The sequence below is a fragment of the Euleptes europaea genome, chromosome 3, assembly GCF_029931775.1.
Source record: "Euleptes europaea isolate rEulEur1 chromosome 3, rEulEur1.hap1, whole genome shotgun sequence".
Lineage (NCBI taxonomy): Eukaryota > Metazoa > Chordata > Lepidosauria > Squamata > Sphaerodactylidae > Euleptes > Euleptes europaea.
The window spans coordinates 57,312,373-57,328,122 of record NC_079314.1 but is presented as its reverse complement, the minus strand read 5'-3'; the positions used below and the strand labels follow the sequence as shown (position 1 = coordinate 57,328,122).

The window sequence follows — 15,750 nt, the reverse complement described above, 5'->3', positions numbered from 1 at the left end:
CATCACACTCTGATCTATGCACCAATATGGCTTTGATAGGAAATTAGCCTGGGAAAACATGAGAGAAGAAGTAAAGGCAACAAAAGAGAATTACAGTATCCGGTAAACTGTATACCTGTTGTGGTAGAATCTTTTGTATCTTCTGGAACTTGTGGTGTTTGAGATCCCAAAGCTCCCGATAATGTGCTATCTACAACAGGTGTTTCTGCAGCTAATCCAGACAGATTTTCAGCAAGAATTTTAACAGTTTTTGCTGTTATTGCAACTACTGGAGCCGGTGTGTCAACATCAGACTGGATTTCATCACTAAAATATTTGACATCTGCCACATCTTCCTGAACCGGCAGTTCTGCATGGGCTTCCTTTTGCTCTGTTACAGTGTCCAATCTCTCTGCTTCCTCCTCAGCAGCTCTGGACTCAAGCATTAACTGCTCCTGCTCGGCAGGCACAGCTGTTTCATTTGGCTGTGTTGCATCTATGTATTTTTCCGTAGTTTCCACAAAGTCTGGAATTTCTTCTGTTTGTTCTGTTGTGTCCTCTACAACTTGCTGCTCAGCTACTAATATATTAGCCTCTGCTTCAGCAAGGTCACCTCCCTCTTTCTCTGGATCAGCCATTTCACTGAAATTAAGAGTACATATTTTAGACCTTCTTGTAAGAGTCAAGCATAGTTTTCAAATAAATGATATTCCATATTTATAAATTTAATCTAATCCCCAGTCTGAAACGACTCAGTTGTGCCTTCTGCTAGACACGGCACAAAAGCATCAGTAAGAGAGAGCTGTTCAGATTAAACCAGAGATGTGGAAATTTTCCAAAATGGACAATTTTCTAGTCTTTGTTTTTCTGTGGAAAAGTTTCCATCTCTAAACATTTTTTCCATAAAATTAGTAACTATGAATAGATGCCATTGCAAATACAATATTGGGCAAGCTTGGCAGTTTCAAAGTTATAATAAATGTTTTTCAGGTGATTAGCCTTTGGAATTGTATGAAAGATAATATGTAATTTTTTTATAAATTTGTAAATGAGAGAAGGGAGAATAAAACCACACTTTTATCTCTCTCATACTAAGGTATGAATTCAGATCAAATCAAAACCAAAGTTCAAATTCTTATTTACATGTCTCCTCTCACACAGTGAAAGAGCTATTACTGCCAATCTAATAATTCTGATCTGGAATTAATAAGTAATGCTGTGAAGAGTGACAGTGAAACTTGGGCACCCAAGTGACCCCCATGTAAAAGAGTCAAATTCTGCTGAAATAGATGATGAGTGAACAACTATGGCCATTTATGCACGGGAGGTTTTGCCCGTCTAGATGCACATTTTCCCTGTCCAAATTCTCAGAACTCTGCATGGGGGCTTATTGTTGAGTTTTAAGAATTCGGATGGGGAAAACGTGCATCTAGACAGGCGCAAATCCAAGGCAAAACCTCCCATGCGTAAATGGCCTATGTCCATGGCATATCATGCACAATTCTTTGGGCAGGGTAAAATGACTATAAATCGTTGTCAGTGTTTTTTCAGTGTTTTCTTTAAATGTATGCTGTGGAACGGAAGATTTACAAGTGTTTTTTTTTTTTTTACCAATAAAAATAACTTCCACATCAAGTTCTAAATTTGTTTGAATATAACATTTAACTCCCCCCCCCCCAACAATCAAATACTTCAGTTTCTGTGTTTGCTGCTACTGGAACATAAAGCCAACATGTGGTGCTTAATTTTATGAAACACAAATAAACCAGTCAGGTCGGATCATGCTCTATTAGAGACCCTGAAAAATGGTCCTATTCAATTTTTTACAGAAAACCTGCATGTATGAATCAAACAAGCTGACCGCACTTCACTCACACAAATGTATTATACTGCATGGTCCGCTTAGCTGGTGGGTTAATGACTTGGCTCTACTGTGGGACTTATGCTCACTCCATGCGCAATGGCTTCGACGACAGCTTAAAAACACAGGAGACACACATCGAGACACACACGCAACCATAGAAGAAAGGAAAGACAGACAGACAGCAAAACATCGAGAAAGTTTTTAATGCCATGGTTTCAACTGCCCCTGTCGAAGCTCCGCCTGTCATCAAGGGCCCGGAACCTTGTGGCATCTGGAACATCACCCCCACGCAGCACTTCGGCCTTAAAAGTCCCTGTTGGGTTTATAGAAGCCTCACAGCAGCCTTCCGAATGCCCTTTAAGGAGTGCAACACCCAGCATGTATGACGAACCATAAGGTGAGACTAATTAGAGGGGGAAACTTTGGTCGGCCCTTCAATCGAGCCTATGGACTACTTGTCCCGAAGTGCTTTGCGCCGCCATCGCGGTACTTTTAAAGGAGGCATTTGCGCACGGCATGCTGGGACCTATAGTAAGGGACTTGGTCCTCTGCGCTACAAAGAGCGAGTCGGCGCAGTTTCTTGCAGGTCCGCTCCGGCTCCCCCCTTCTCTTCACATTTGTTTTTCTGAGTTAAAGAATGAAGAAACTCGAACGCCTTTACCTTGATATTCGGATAGCAACGACACTCCTGCAGAAGCCCCTTCAGCCTATACCGGCTGCCGCTGGCTAGCCGCTGTAACTATGGCAACAAGGATGCCGTGAACTCTCGCGAGAGTGAGAGGAGACTAAAGCGAGCCTAGCCTTGGCTGTTCTGCGGTTTCGCAGCCTTTCTTTGACAAAGCGGGAGAAAGCGGCTGAGGACTGCTGGGAGAGGTCCCTGCAACCAAAAAAGAAAGAAAAGACAGACAGACAGACAGCAAAACAGCTCTTAATCCCCACAGCTGCCAAATAAAACGATTGCATGCAAAGGAAAGAAGGGAGGCCGTACATTTATGGGTGGGGGGAGAGAGAGACTGCAGACTGCTAACATTTCCTAATTGCATGTTATCAAAAGGTACAGAAGACCGTTCCTAGCGAGGTCACCGAACGGTTACACCTCAACTCTACGTCCAGGGAACGGTAGTTTGGCTCCCCACCATCAGCCAGAACAGCAGCTAGAGAGCTTGCTTGCCAACTTCCCTCCCAGAAAGGAGAGGTTGTACCACTTGCTGGTTACAGACTGCCGGTATAAGGCTAAGGACATTCTGGCCTCTTGTTACCAGACAACTTGCCTTGTATTTGGGATTGCCCACCTCCAGGTGGGGGCTGGAGATCTCCCAGAATTACAACAGATCTCCAGACTACATAAATCACTTATTTATTTTATTTAAAACAGTTAAACCACTTCTGGAGAAAGTGGCTGCTTTTGGAAGGCAAACTACTTTTGGAAGACAGATCATACCCTACAAAGGTCCCTCCCTAAACCCCACTCTCCCAGGCTCCACCCTGAAATCTCAAGTATTTCCGAACCCAGAGTTGGCAACCCTACTTGTATTTAATCTGTTTGTAAATTATGGTAAAGGTAATTGAACAAGAAGGGGACTTCGATGCAAAGTTAATGTGTTATAAATGCATCCGCTTTGCAGATACTGATAACTAGGCTGATTTAAAAGTTAGTACAAGTCCATGGAAGGTACAGCAAGAGTTCAATTTAATTACACAAGGATTCCAGCAAAAACAATATAACTGATTTCTCCGCCTTCTACAATGCTCTGCTGTTCAAGATTAATTCACCTCTGTAGAGACACGCCAGTTTTTAAGTTGATATTGGTACAACCTACAGGTTTACAGCAACATATTATATAAGCAGTAGTGTCAGAGCAACTCGAGGTATGTTATTACATCTCCAGGAACTAAAAGGAAGAAATATCAGCAATCTCTAGAAAGAGGACCTTCAATTCAGTGGATCAATAAGCATATATATTAGGTCAGTAAAACTTAAAAACGTACATATTACTAATATTTCAACACTTGATCACCTTCGTGCACACATTCTTTCTGCATTTACTTTCTATCATATCCTTATGCATTATGCCACCTAGTGGTTTTTCTTCAAATGCAAGTGTTTTTATAAACTGGTAATTGACAAGAAGCCTGAATAGACCAGACCAGCCTGAACTCATCAGAGCTTGGAAGCTACACAGGATTAACCTTGGTTAGTACTTGGATAGACCAGGGTTGCTATGCAAATGAAAGCAGTGACAAACCACCTTTGCTCATCTCTTGCCTTGAAAACCCCATGAGGGATTGCCATAAGTCAGTTGCACTTGACAGCCCTTTATTATTAATAAACTCACACAGTCCTCCCTGCCCCCCCTGAAGAATAAGAGTTGGTTTTTATATGCCGACTTTATCACTTAAGGAAGAATCAAACAGGCTTACAGTCACCTTCCTTTCTCCACAACAAACATCCTGTGAGGTAGGTGAGGCTGAGAGAGCTCTAAGAAGCTGTGAGTAGCCCAAGGTCACCTAGCTGGCTTCATGAGTAGGAGTGGGGAAACCAATCTGGTTCACCAGATTTGACGCCTGCTGCTCATGTGGAGGAGTGGGGAATCAAGCCCGGTTCTCCAGATTAGAGGCCACCACTCTTAAACACTATACCACACTGGTAAACATCTCCACCAAGATAGTTAAGTCACTGTCAGTGGCTTTGTCCAGCTTCTGCTAGGCCAGGTGGCCATGTTCTCTCTGTTCATTTGCCATGTCACATTTTTCCAGAGCTTAAGCCAAGCTCATTGAGTTGCTGCTAAAAATTTCCCCTTCCCACTCGAAGATGGTGAAAGGAGGGATAATAAAATCTCCTGTTGTAAGTACAAAATGTTCAGTTACTCAGAACAAGCAGGGATTATTGCTGTGTCAGTGGAGAAAGGAGAACGTGGGTGGGCTCCTCATGGCACAAGATTTCCATACCTCTATTTCAGGGAATGAGCCGGTGTGGTGTAGTGATTAAGAGTGGCAGACTCTAATTTATTTATATATTATTTATTATATTTATAATCTGGAGAATGGAGTTCAATTTCCTACTCCTCCACGTTAAGCCTGCTGGGTGACCTTAGACCAGCCACAGTTCTCTCAGAACTCTCTCAGCACACGTGGAGGCAGGTAATGGCAAACCATCTCTGAATGTCTCTTGCCTTGAAAACCCTACGGGGTTGCCATAAGTCAGCTGTGACTTGATGACACACACACACTTCTGGGAGTGAGTGTGGGGAGTTAACTCACATAAGAATATCCTTCATTGAGATAATGTGGAATATAAAGATCTGTATTAGTTCCTGTCTGCTAGCTATAAAACCCACACATGGAGGGATCCCCACAGTACAATCCTGTCCCCACTCCCATAGGATGTATGCACAGGAATCATGCCATGGTACTTCCAGTAACAGAAACCCTGTAAATCCTTTCCATATCCCCCCTAGTCCAACCTTTTGATAACGTGGGTAGGGGACAGGAGTGAGAGAATGGCTCTGTTATGCCCTTCAGGTCTTGCTATACCTTTGTAGGAAAGGATCAAGCCTATCAGATTTAAGATTGCAGCAGATACCTTTGTAATCAAATCTTGCATGTGTGTTAAGTGCCGTCAAGTCGCTTCCGACTCATGGCGACCCTATTAATGAAAGTCCTCCAAAATGTCCTAACTTTGACAGCCTTGCTCAGATCTTGCAAATTGAAGGCTGTGGCTTCCTTTATTGAGTCAATCCATCTCTTGTTGGATCTTCCTCTTTTCCTGCTGCCCTCAACTTTTCCCAGCATGACTGTCTTTTCCAGTGACTCTTGTCGTCTCATGACGTGACCAAAATACGATAGCCTCAGTTCAGTCATTTTAGCTTCTCGGGTCAGTTCAGGCTTGATTTGATCTTATGATCAAATCTTATGATTTCTAAAATACAATAAAATATTTTCCACATCAGTGAGACATAATTACTGACTTGACTCGCCAATTTAATTAAATAGCAGAAGCCAGTTGAAGGAAAGTTTCTATTAGCAACAACAACAAAACGTTTGCTGCTGAGTATTAGAAAAGGAAATAAAGTATTCAGACCCCACTCCTCTCTGTGGAAAATTTAAGAGTAAAATTCCAATTAATATTGAAACAGACAAAAATATTATACATAGCACTGTATTTAAATTAAATATATTTTTCATCCACACGCAGCATACACTTAGTGAAGTATTTTTCTATTCCAGAAATTGGAAACAGTGCAGACTAGATTGGCCACTTCCACTGATCAGCAGGAGGTTCTTCAACTAAAGGCTCCCATGGTCGCCACTGCACCATTTTCCGGGCTAGAGAGAGCTCACTTTCAGCCTGTTGATAAAAAAACAAGTTAATTTTGACACCTGCCCCAAACATCCTGCACTGACCTGACCTAGTGGGTTGAATGCAGCAATCTGTCAATGGAAGACAGTAATTGTTACGGATAGTCCGTGCTGTTCCCTTCCAGTAGACCTTAGTGACTCAAGGATTGTGGAACATGGACTAATAATCATGTGGGTGAGGCGGCTACTGTGGGGAAGAGATGAAACTATCTCTCCTGCCTCTTTATTCAGTGACTAAAGAAGGGTACCGTGCAAAGAAAGATTTATTTTACCTTCCCCTTCCTATGCTGCATGTGAGAGCTGTAGGGAGGATGCATGTCTCATGCACTCCAGAATACTATACGCCACCTGAGGCTTGAGCATGCCAATTTCGCTATCCCATGGTTCCCTGCTTTAACTGCTCTCAATATTCCAGTCTTTCTAACAGCAGTAAGCACACCTAGCTCTCATCAAGCCACTGGGATGTTGACATGTTCTTTTAATTACAATTTAACATTTTTCTGCTTTCCTGGCAAGTATCCCAAATGTGCAGGAATAGTTACATTGTGTGTGGGTGGCCTTGTTTCAATACCTTACTGAACAGTGGTTACCTATCAACCTTGCTATTAGGAGAAACAAGCTGTGGGCTCATAAAGAAATTGTATGGGGGTGCACACATTTGGGAATCCCACCCTGCCTTCAAAAATCTTTCCTGCCAGGATTCTATAATCTCGTGAAGATATGAACAAACTAAGTCTCCCCCCCCACACTTTTTGGGGGGACTCAACTGCTCTCAAAATTCAATGTCCCCTACAGCATACTCAGTTCTAATCAGATGTTTTGTTTCTTTTGGCTAATTACAACATTATGCTTTTTGGTGTAACAAAGGATTCCCTCCCAGTATGCAGAGACATCTACCTTGTCTTTATGTGTCCTGGTTTTGGGGATCATGCACATTTGGGATATTCACCAGGAATGAATGAGGGGTCATGGCCCAGTGGCAGAACATCTGCTTGGCTTGTGAAAGGTCCCAGGTTCAATTCCCGGCATCTCCAATTAAATATCAGGTAGCAAATTATGTGAAAGACTTCTGCTTAACATGCTGGAGAGCTGCTGTCAGTCTGAGTAGATAATGCTGACCTTGATGAACCAGTGGTTTGATTCGGTATAAGGCAGCTTCATGTGTGTTCATTGCAGGGGGAAAAACATTCCCTCCTCTCAACAGGTACATAGGACAAGCCACTTTACTACTCAATATACTAATGACAAAGATTTTGCTGTATTGTAAAGATTAAACAACATATTAACAATAATACAGTGTTTCTTAATACAGAATTTCTTAGAAGTGAAATATTGAAGGCACAATCACAAACGATTCATATGAGAAGGAAAAATGGGAGGCTCCTAAAGAAGCCAGGGTGGCTCCATAAACAGCTTTTTAAAAATTTGAGAAATAAAAAAGACTCATTTAGGAAATGGAAGGAGGGCCTTATAACCAAGGATGAATATAAACAAATAACCAGTGCTTGTAGGGAGAGTGTTTGAAAAGTTGCAGCCTAGGATCAGCATAGGGATAGTACATAAACACCTAGTTTCTTTAAATAAAACTATGACCTCAAGGCCAGATCAATTGCAACCAAGGGTACTGAAAGAATTTCTGTGCCCCTGTCCATTATTTTTAAGAATTCTTGGAGAACAAGTGAGGTGCCAGAAGACTGGAGGCAGGCAAATGTTGTCCCCAGCTTCAAGAATGGGAAAAAGGAGGATCTGGGTAACTACTGACCCATCAGCTTGTCATCTATACCTGGAAAAGTTTTAGAACAAATCATCAGTCAGTCCTTGAGCATTTAGGATGGCTGTGATTACTAAGAGCCAGCATGGGTTTCTCAAGAACAAGTCATGTCAGACTAACCTCATCTCCTTTTTTTTGAGAAAGTTACTACCTTGCTGGATCAGGGGAATGCTGTGGATATGGTTTGTCTTGATTTCAGCAAGGCTTCTGATAAGGTTCCACATAATATTCTTGTTGACAAGTGGGTAAAATGTGGTTTAGATCCTATTACTGATAGTTGGTTCTGTAACTGGTTGACAGATTGCACCCAAAGAGTGCTTGTTAATGGTTCCTCATCCTCTTGGAGAGGAGTGAAAAGTGCCTCAGGGTTCTGTCCTAAGTTGTTCAACAACTTTATAAATGATTTGGATGAAGGAATAGAGGGGATGCTTATTAAATTTGCAGATGATACGAGACTGGGAGGGGTATCAAATATGGTATTAGACAGCCATGATACAGGATGATCTTGACAGGCTGGAAAACTGGGCTAAAACTAATAAAATTAATTTCACTGGAGATTAATAATAATAATAATAATAATTTATTAGGTCTATGACTGCAGTCTTGGACCAAGGAATTGGAGATAAATGTAAAGTTCTTCATTTAGGTAGGAAAAATCAAATGCATTTTTATAGGATGGGGGAGACTTGTCTTGGCAGTAGTATGTGCGAAAAGGATCTAGTAGACCAAACACTGAACATGAGTCAGCTGTGTGATGCAGTAGCGAAAAAGGCAAATGTGATTCTGGGCTGTATAAACAGAAGTATAGTGTCCAGATCACGTGAAGTGATGGTATCGCTTTACTATGCTCTAGTTAGACCTCACCTAGAGTATTGTGCTCAGTTTTGGGCACCACAATTTAAGAAGGATGTAGCCAAGCTGGAATGTGTCCAGAGGAGGGCAACGAAGAAGGTGAGGGGGTCTGCAGACCAAGTTGTATGAGGAAAGGTTAAAGGAGCTTGGTATGTTTAACCTGGAGAGGAGACAATTGAGAGGTGATATGATAACCATCTTCAAGTACTTGAAGGGTTGTCATATAGAGGATGGTGCTGAGTTGTTTTCTGTTGCCCCAGAAGATTGGACTAGAACCAACGGGTTGAAATTAAATCAAAAGAGTTTTCAACTAAACATTAGGAAGAACTTTCTTTTGGAGGTTTTTAAGCAGAGGCTAGATGGCCATCTGTCAGCAATGCTGATTGTGTGAACCTAGGCAGATCATGAGAGGGAGGGAAGGAAGGGTTGCATCAGTGTTTGGCTCTCGTGGCCCTCTCTTACAAGCCCAGGGAAATGCTGATCACAACTTTGGGGTCAAAAAGCATTTTTCCTCCAGGTCAAATTGGCCATGGATTCTGGAGGATTTTTTTGGGCCATCTTCTGGGCATGGAGTAGGGATCACTGGGGATATGTGGGGGAGGTAGTTGTGAATTTCCTGCATTGTGCAGTGGGTTGGACCTTCCAACTCTATGATTCTAAACTTTCATATTCTTCTCTACAGAGACACAAAAAGACATTAATCCTTCAGTAATGAAGACATAAAAATGAATGTTCGGATTCCTTTCGTTCTCTTAATACATGTTACAGCTGACAGAAAGAACCTACAATGTACTTCAATTGTTTGCACTTAAGGATTGTCCAGCTTTACCTGCAAAATCACTTCTTCTAACTGTCCAGAATTTAATTTATTTTCTAGTTTTCCCACATCAGGCTCCTGCAAATTAAAAGAATAGAAAAGCAAGTTAAAGGTTTGGATCTGTTCTACTATATATGTAACAAATGCATATGCCTCATGCTGAAAGAAAAATAACTTAAGTATTGATATATAAGCAAACAGAGAAAGGTTCTCATAGAATGCAAAACAAAAAACTGAAAGCTATGGTTACCGGTGACATACATTCACACCTTTTCCTCAACAAGCAAATATTTTAAGCTAATCTCTCAGCAACAAGTTGTAGATTTTCAAGGGCTCTACACTTGTGTTCACCATTTTCAATAAAGAGCTTTGTTACCATGGAAGATGAATATTTAGCTATACCTGACGATAACACTGTAAGATCCTTTTAATACTGCACCAGTAACTATGTTTTCCAAGGTCTACTCAATACACCTCTTCTCTTTGAAACATATATACAACCCATTCTGGCATCTTATCTATTTTCTTTAGGACTAAATCCATGTACTATTAAAAAGGGAACTTTACAGTTTTGAGAGACTGGCAAGAATAAGCTAAAGATAACACCATCCTCTTGTAATAACAACTGAAACCTCAAATCTTCTCTCATCAATACTGAAAACTATTTAATGGAAATAATTTTAAGTTCAGAACCTTTCAATTATTTTGAAACACACAGTATGACAAGAGAAGGGAGATAACATGCTAACTGCACCATGCCATTTGAATTTAAGAAATATCGTGCACTTACTGTTTTTACCATATTAAATCTCTCATTTACAATTTTCTCTGTATAGGTCCTGTAGGCAGCATCTCTGGGAATGTTTTGCAGAGCGGCAAGAATTTTTGTATACAGTATCCTCAAGCGCTGAAAAGATCACACAGCATTAAGTAAGCAGCAGTTTTAAATTGGCCATTCAAGCCTATGAATTAACCCTTGAAAATCATCACAAATGACACAGCCAATACCAACAGTGAAAGCAGGGCTCTGCTGGAGAAGGCTGCACTGAAGTCTTGAGATCCCCAAATTCAAGGTATGTATAAAAACTGCAAGGTTTCAAATAGCTAGTTTATTTATTTGTATATTTATTAAATGTATATCCCGCCCTCCCCGGCATTGCCGGACTCAGTGCGGCTTCCAACTAAACAGAATAATAATTCATAAAATACATCAACATTAAAACGCTGATTAGAAAACTTTAAAACTTTAGCCCACTTAATACAGATGGCACCTAAATTCAACACTGACTTCCATGACTAAGTGCCTCATCAAGGAAACTGGCCAAAGATGGAAACAGATCAGTACCCTCCAAGGGGCCCTCCAGCCCAAAGACCGGCAGGCAATGGCAACAGGGATGGAGAAGGAACCATGAAAATGAAAAAATGGCAGGAAAATATGGAAAGGGAGAGGACGGAAGGGAAGGGCAGGGGACAGGAGGCCAGCTGTTCTACATAATGTCGCTGCCCTCAACCATATGTTAGTGTTCTGGTTTTCTTTCCATAAACCCTAATGCAGGGGTGGGGAATGTCAGGCCCGGGGGCCGTTTAAAGCCCGCAAAATCATTTGGTCTGGCCCTTCATGGGTCCTGGCAGTTCTCTAGTTTAGAAGAATCTAAGACTGTTGATCCGCCCCCTCCTGTGGACAGGAATAGCCTCTATTCAAGGCAGATGTGTTGGTTTTGCCGAGAAAAGGAACCCCTTTTCCCCCTTGCAGAAGAGTCATTAGCTATGGAGCTGCTAGGACTGCCCAAGAAACTGTGTTAACCCTTTCCCACCCGGGCCATGGAGAAACGTATTCCCTCTGTACTACAAGAGGGCTGGGGGCAGAAGTGGTGACAATGGAGGGGTTAAAGAGGGCAGGGCCAGAATGCGTGGGGGAGGGGAGTTCTTAGCCAGTGTGTCCTCATTTCATCCCTGCAGGTGAAGGTAGCAGGAGCTGGCTGTAGAATCCCTCCCCGACCATGCAGAGCAGAAGCAACTCTGGCATGTGGCTGGACAGCTACGCCCAGCTGGTGCAACAGACCATACTGTGCCACCAGGTGGGTGAGTGCACCACTGGTTGGATGCCTGCCTGCTTGTCCACGTGGGGGGGTCATCTGGGGCAGCTGCCTGCTTGGGGCTTGGTCGGCTAATTTTTAAGTTGACAATTTTGTATGGCCCACGAATGATGTTATAAGTATCCAAATGGCCCTTGGCAGAAAAAAGGTTCCCCACCCCTGTCCTAATGCAAAAGAGTATAGTTTATTATCCTACTTTACATTCAGAAACTTGCCCTGATCAAAAGCCCATGTGTGATCCTAGCAACAGGGGTAAAAGCATCTTAAATTTCTTACCAGTACTGTCTCTTTCCAGAGGGAAGGGCTTGAAGCAAAAGATAGAAGGTACCACTTCGGCCACTTTCTTACAAGTATTCCACATTGGTCCATACTGGCTAACATTCACGTCTGACAGTAACTATCCTCACTCTACTTCTTTAGTCCAGGATTAGGCTAAAATGGGTGTTTGGCCTTCCCTTGATACATCCCCAATCTTGTTCAAGCCCCCAATGGCCCATCTCTAGAAACATTATCTTCTAGCCTCTTTAACCACATTAGGATCCCCATTAATATTTGTTCTGATTACTCATCTTAACAGCTGATTACTTGGGGTGATTCAAGAACAGAGTTACTGCACTTCCTGTATGACAGTTCATATTGCAACCTGCCTCAAGTAATATGGGGATACAGGGACAAGGCTGTTCTAATAGAACTGTAATGTCTGATCATGAATTCACGTCAATAATGGGGGATGAAAACAATGCAACTTTTGAAATGAACAATTAAACACACTTCTATAAAATCTTCAGAGCCCACTAAAAATGAATGCTTGTTTTCAACTCCAAGTCAGAACACTGTAGTTATATAGATTTAAACATTTAATTAACCTTTTTTTTGGAGGGGGGGAAATCCCCATCATCTGATAAACAAGATATTGTCAAAATTCATTCCTGCTTTTACATATATCACAACTCAACCACAATGTTCACAAGCACAATATTCATAAATACAACTGAGTTTTATATTAGAATGTAATATATAAGCAGAAGTCTATAACTAGTTAAAAGATCTTTTCTTTCAAACAACAGCACATCACCACTGCAAAACACTTCACATACATTATCATTGTATCCTTTAAAAATTCCTATAAGGTAGGCATGTTTGGAAACCTTTTATAGATGTTCATCTGTAGACTTGCCACCACTACTGTTATATTTGTCATGTTTTATTTCTTTCTGTTTGGGGGTTTGATGTATAATTTTTTCAAAAAGTTCAAAAAATTATTTTAAAAAAATCTCTCACTTGCTGAAACAGAATCATCCACTTTGGAACAGCTTCCCTACTTGGTCACCAGGAGGCAATTCTTACCACCATAGGCAGTGGTAAGTAACTAAGAAAGTAACTATTTAAAATAATAATTTTTTTCTTCTTAAAGTAGCACTACCTGCAGCCTAGGATGCTTAAAGGATTTGGATTTAAGCTTCTTTTGGTAACTGATTAACCAGCTAATAATTGACTATGTTTTTATGCATCTTATAAATATAGACATAAGCATTAATCAGTGGAAGACCACTTGTATCTGCTCTAAGTCAACTTCAAATAAATAGATATTTTAGAAAACTTACATCATGTGGAGCTTCGGAGACAGCGAGCCCCACAAGCCCAGTAGTCTGCAGGTTTTCAAAAAGACAGAAACACACCGAATCAGCAAACATCACATCAGTAATTGCTCAATTATCGTCCTCCAAAATGCAAAAAATAGAGTGCCACTGATTACCAACACAAAACATTGACACACAAATCAGAGCTCTCCGAAGATATTGGGCAGTTGCCAGCATTAGCATGCTCAAGGTGGTTAACAAATCAAAAGCGTACAAATCAATTGTAATCCCCTTTGTTACTGATGCTGTGAACGATCAAGACTTTGAGTCTTTAGGCTTGAGATGGCACAATCTCTACCAATTACATTTCACTGGCAGCCACTGTTATGTAGTAGTTTCAGATGAGAAGACAAAGTTCACTGAAGTAACCCTAGGCCAATCACCCTCCCACCTCTCAGGGTTGTTATGAGGATAAAATGGGAATGAAAGAACCACGTACACCACCTTGAGCTCCTTGGAGGGCTGGAAGGATTTAAAAAAGGGCAATAGTGCCTTTTAACCAGTTGGTTTATATTTTACCCATGACAAGGAGAACAGAAGAACTAGGTAAGGCCACAAAAGCCTAATGGATTCCTTTTTAAAATAGGCAGCTGCAGAGACGCTGGTTGTTCTTCTTCCTGTCACATGATGACAATCGTGCTATGTGGTTTCTTGCCACATTCCTACCATTCAGTGGGTTCCTGAGCTGCCTTGGGTTAACAGTCTAGAAAGGCTGAAGAGCACCAGTTCAGATCCTCTTTTCACGTTGCTCTCTGTGTCCCTGCCTGAGGTGGTGGTGCCTCCTCCTTAAGGCTTATCTGGCACTTACTTTTCTATAGGCCAAATCATTTATTTTTACCCAGGCTTTTAGAAGCTCTGTAGAAGTTCTATCTTTGTGTACGTGTGATCTGTTTAAAATAAATGTTACTAGTCTTTTAAGGTACCACTGAACTTTTTTTTTTATCTGCTTACAGCTGAGAATGGGTTATGCATATAATTTTATACTGCTTGCTCACTATTTGTTTGATACTGCTTCTACGTCCTGACTTGTTTTTAAATGTGTTTTATTGTTTTAGTTGGAGCCACCTCAAGGAGGGTCCTGGATAGGTGGCACATAGGTAAATAATGCCCATGTGTTTGTGTGTTATTTACCAGCTGTTGACACAGTGCACAGAAAAGCATATGCAACAATAAACCTGTCAGCCTGTAAGGTTGCCCAAGATGCCTACATTTTTTATAATTTTAAGGAGACATAAGTAGCTCTCTTTTTTAAAAAACATCCAGCCACAGCTGACTTATGGCTACCCTGTAGGGTTTTCAAGGCAAGAGGCCTTCAGAGGTGGTTTGCCATTACTTGCCTCCGTGTCATGACCCTGGTATTCCTTGGGGGTCTCCCATCCAAATACTAGCCAGGGTCGGGGCTGAGTGTGTGTGACTGGCCCAAGGTCACCCAGCATGCTTCCATGGCGTGAGTGGGGAGTCGAACCTGGTTTTCACAGGTCCTGTTCCGACACCTGAACCACTAAACCACGCTGGCCTTTGCTAGATGTTTATTTCTCCAAGGACGACTGCCCCAGGATACCTGTTCGTGGAGATCTTAGGACGGTGGGACTGTCCCGGGATGGATGAATACTCGAGGTGCGCCCAGAAACCCCTCAGAAAGCAGAAGAGAAAGGTGTGAGGCGCTTCGGGGGGGGGGCGTTTCCATAGAGACCAAGGATTCCTTCCCTCACGTCCCTTCCTCCCCCCATGCTTCGCTGTTTCATCCATGTAAATGAACCCCCCTCCCTCGTCGAAGAGGAAAAGCAACCGCCCCCGCAAAGCCCCCCGCCCTTTACCTTTTTCAGCACGCCAGCCATTGCGACTCCCGCAGCGGGTAGAAAGGGGCGCGACGCTGGAGTAACGTCGCTTTCGGTTGACGGACCAATCGCAAAAACCAACGGGCCATTTAGTGCGCGTGCGCACCCTCCGGAGGGCGGAGGGGAAGCGAAGGGTAGCGGAGCGCGCATGCGCCCGAGCCGCAAGGATGCCCTCTGAAGCCCGAAGGCGACCGCCGTCACTCGTATTCCTTGGGTAGGGGACGAGGCGTTTGCCTAAGGGAGGGGATAGAGTCGTGGGCGCGTCTGTGTTCCAGAAAATCCCTGACGGATGTCTGTGTCTAACCCAACTGTGTGCTTCAAGTGCCTTCAATTCCCAGCCGATGTGGCCACCCCGTAGGGTTTCCAAGGCAAGAGACGTTCGGCGGTGGGTTGCGATCGCCTGCCTCCCCCGCCGTGGGCGGAGCGAGTTCGGAGAGAACCGTGACTGGCCCAAGGTCACCCAGCCGGCTTCACGGGGAGGAGTCGGGAATCCGCCGCTCTTAAGCACAACGTCACACTCTAGCTCCCAGATTG

The 15,750-nt window shown here is 42.6% G+C and overlaps 2 protein-coding genes across 2 annotated transcripts in view; both read right to left on the bottom strand.

The window, feature by feature from the left end:
• Positions 1 to 617, bottom strand: part of IQUB (IQ motif and ubiquitin domain containing) — a 37,220-nt gene extending 36,603 nt beyond the window's left edge. The window contains exon 1 of the mRNA XM_056847188.1: positions 116 to 617. Coding sequence (XP_056703166.1) covers positions 116 to 617 — 502 coding nt within the window. The remainder of the gene's footprint in view (positions 1 to 115) is intronic.
• A 5,386-nt stretch (positions 618 to 6,003) lies between these two features.
• Positions 6,004 to 15,265, bottom strand: NDUFA5 (NADH:ubiquinone oxidoreductase subunit A5). Its single transcript, XM_056847200.1, has 5 exons — positions 15,196 to 15,265; positions 13,343 to 13,387; positions 10,433 to 10,549; positions 9,655 to 9,720; positions 6,004 to 6,191 (listed from the first exon to the last, which is right to left on the bottom strand). Exons 1-5 carry the CDS (start codon positions 15,214 to 15,216, stop codon positions 6,090 to 6,092), a joined length of 351 nt encoding a protein of 116 aa, XP_056703178.1. The 5' UTR covers positions 15,217 to 15,265; the 3' UTR covers positions 6,004 to 6,089.
• Positions 15,266 to 15,750: the final 485 nt, after the last annotated feature.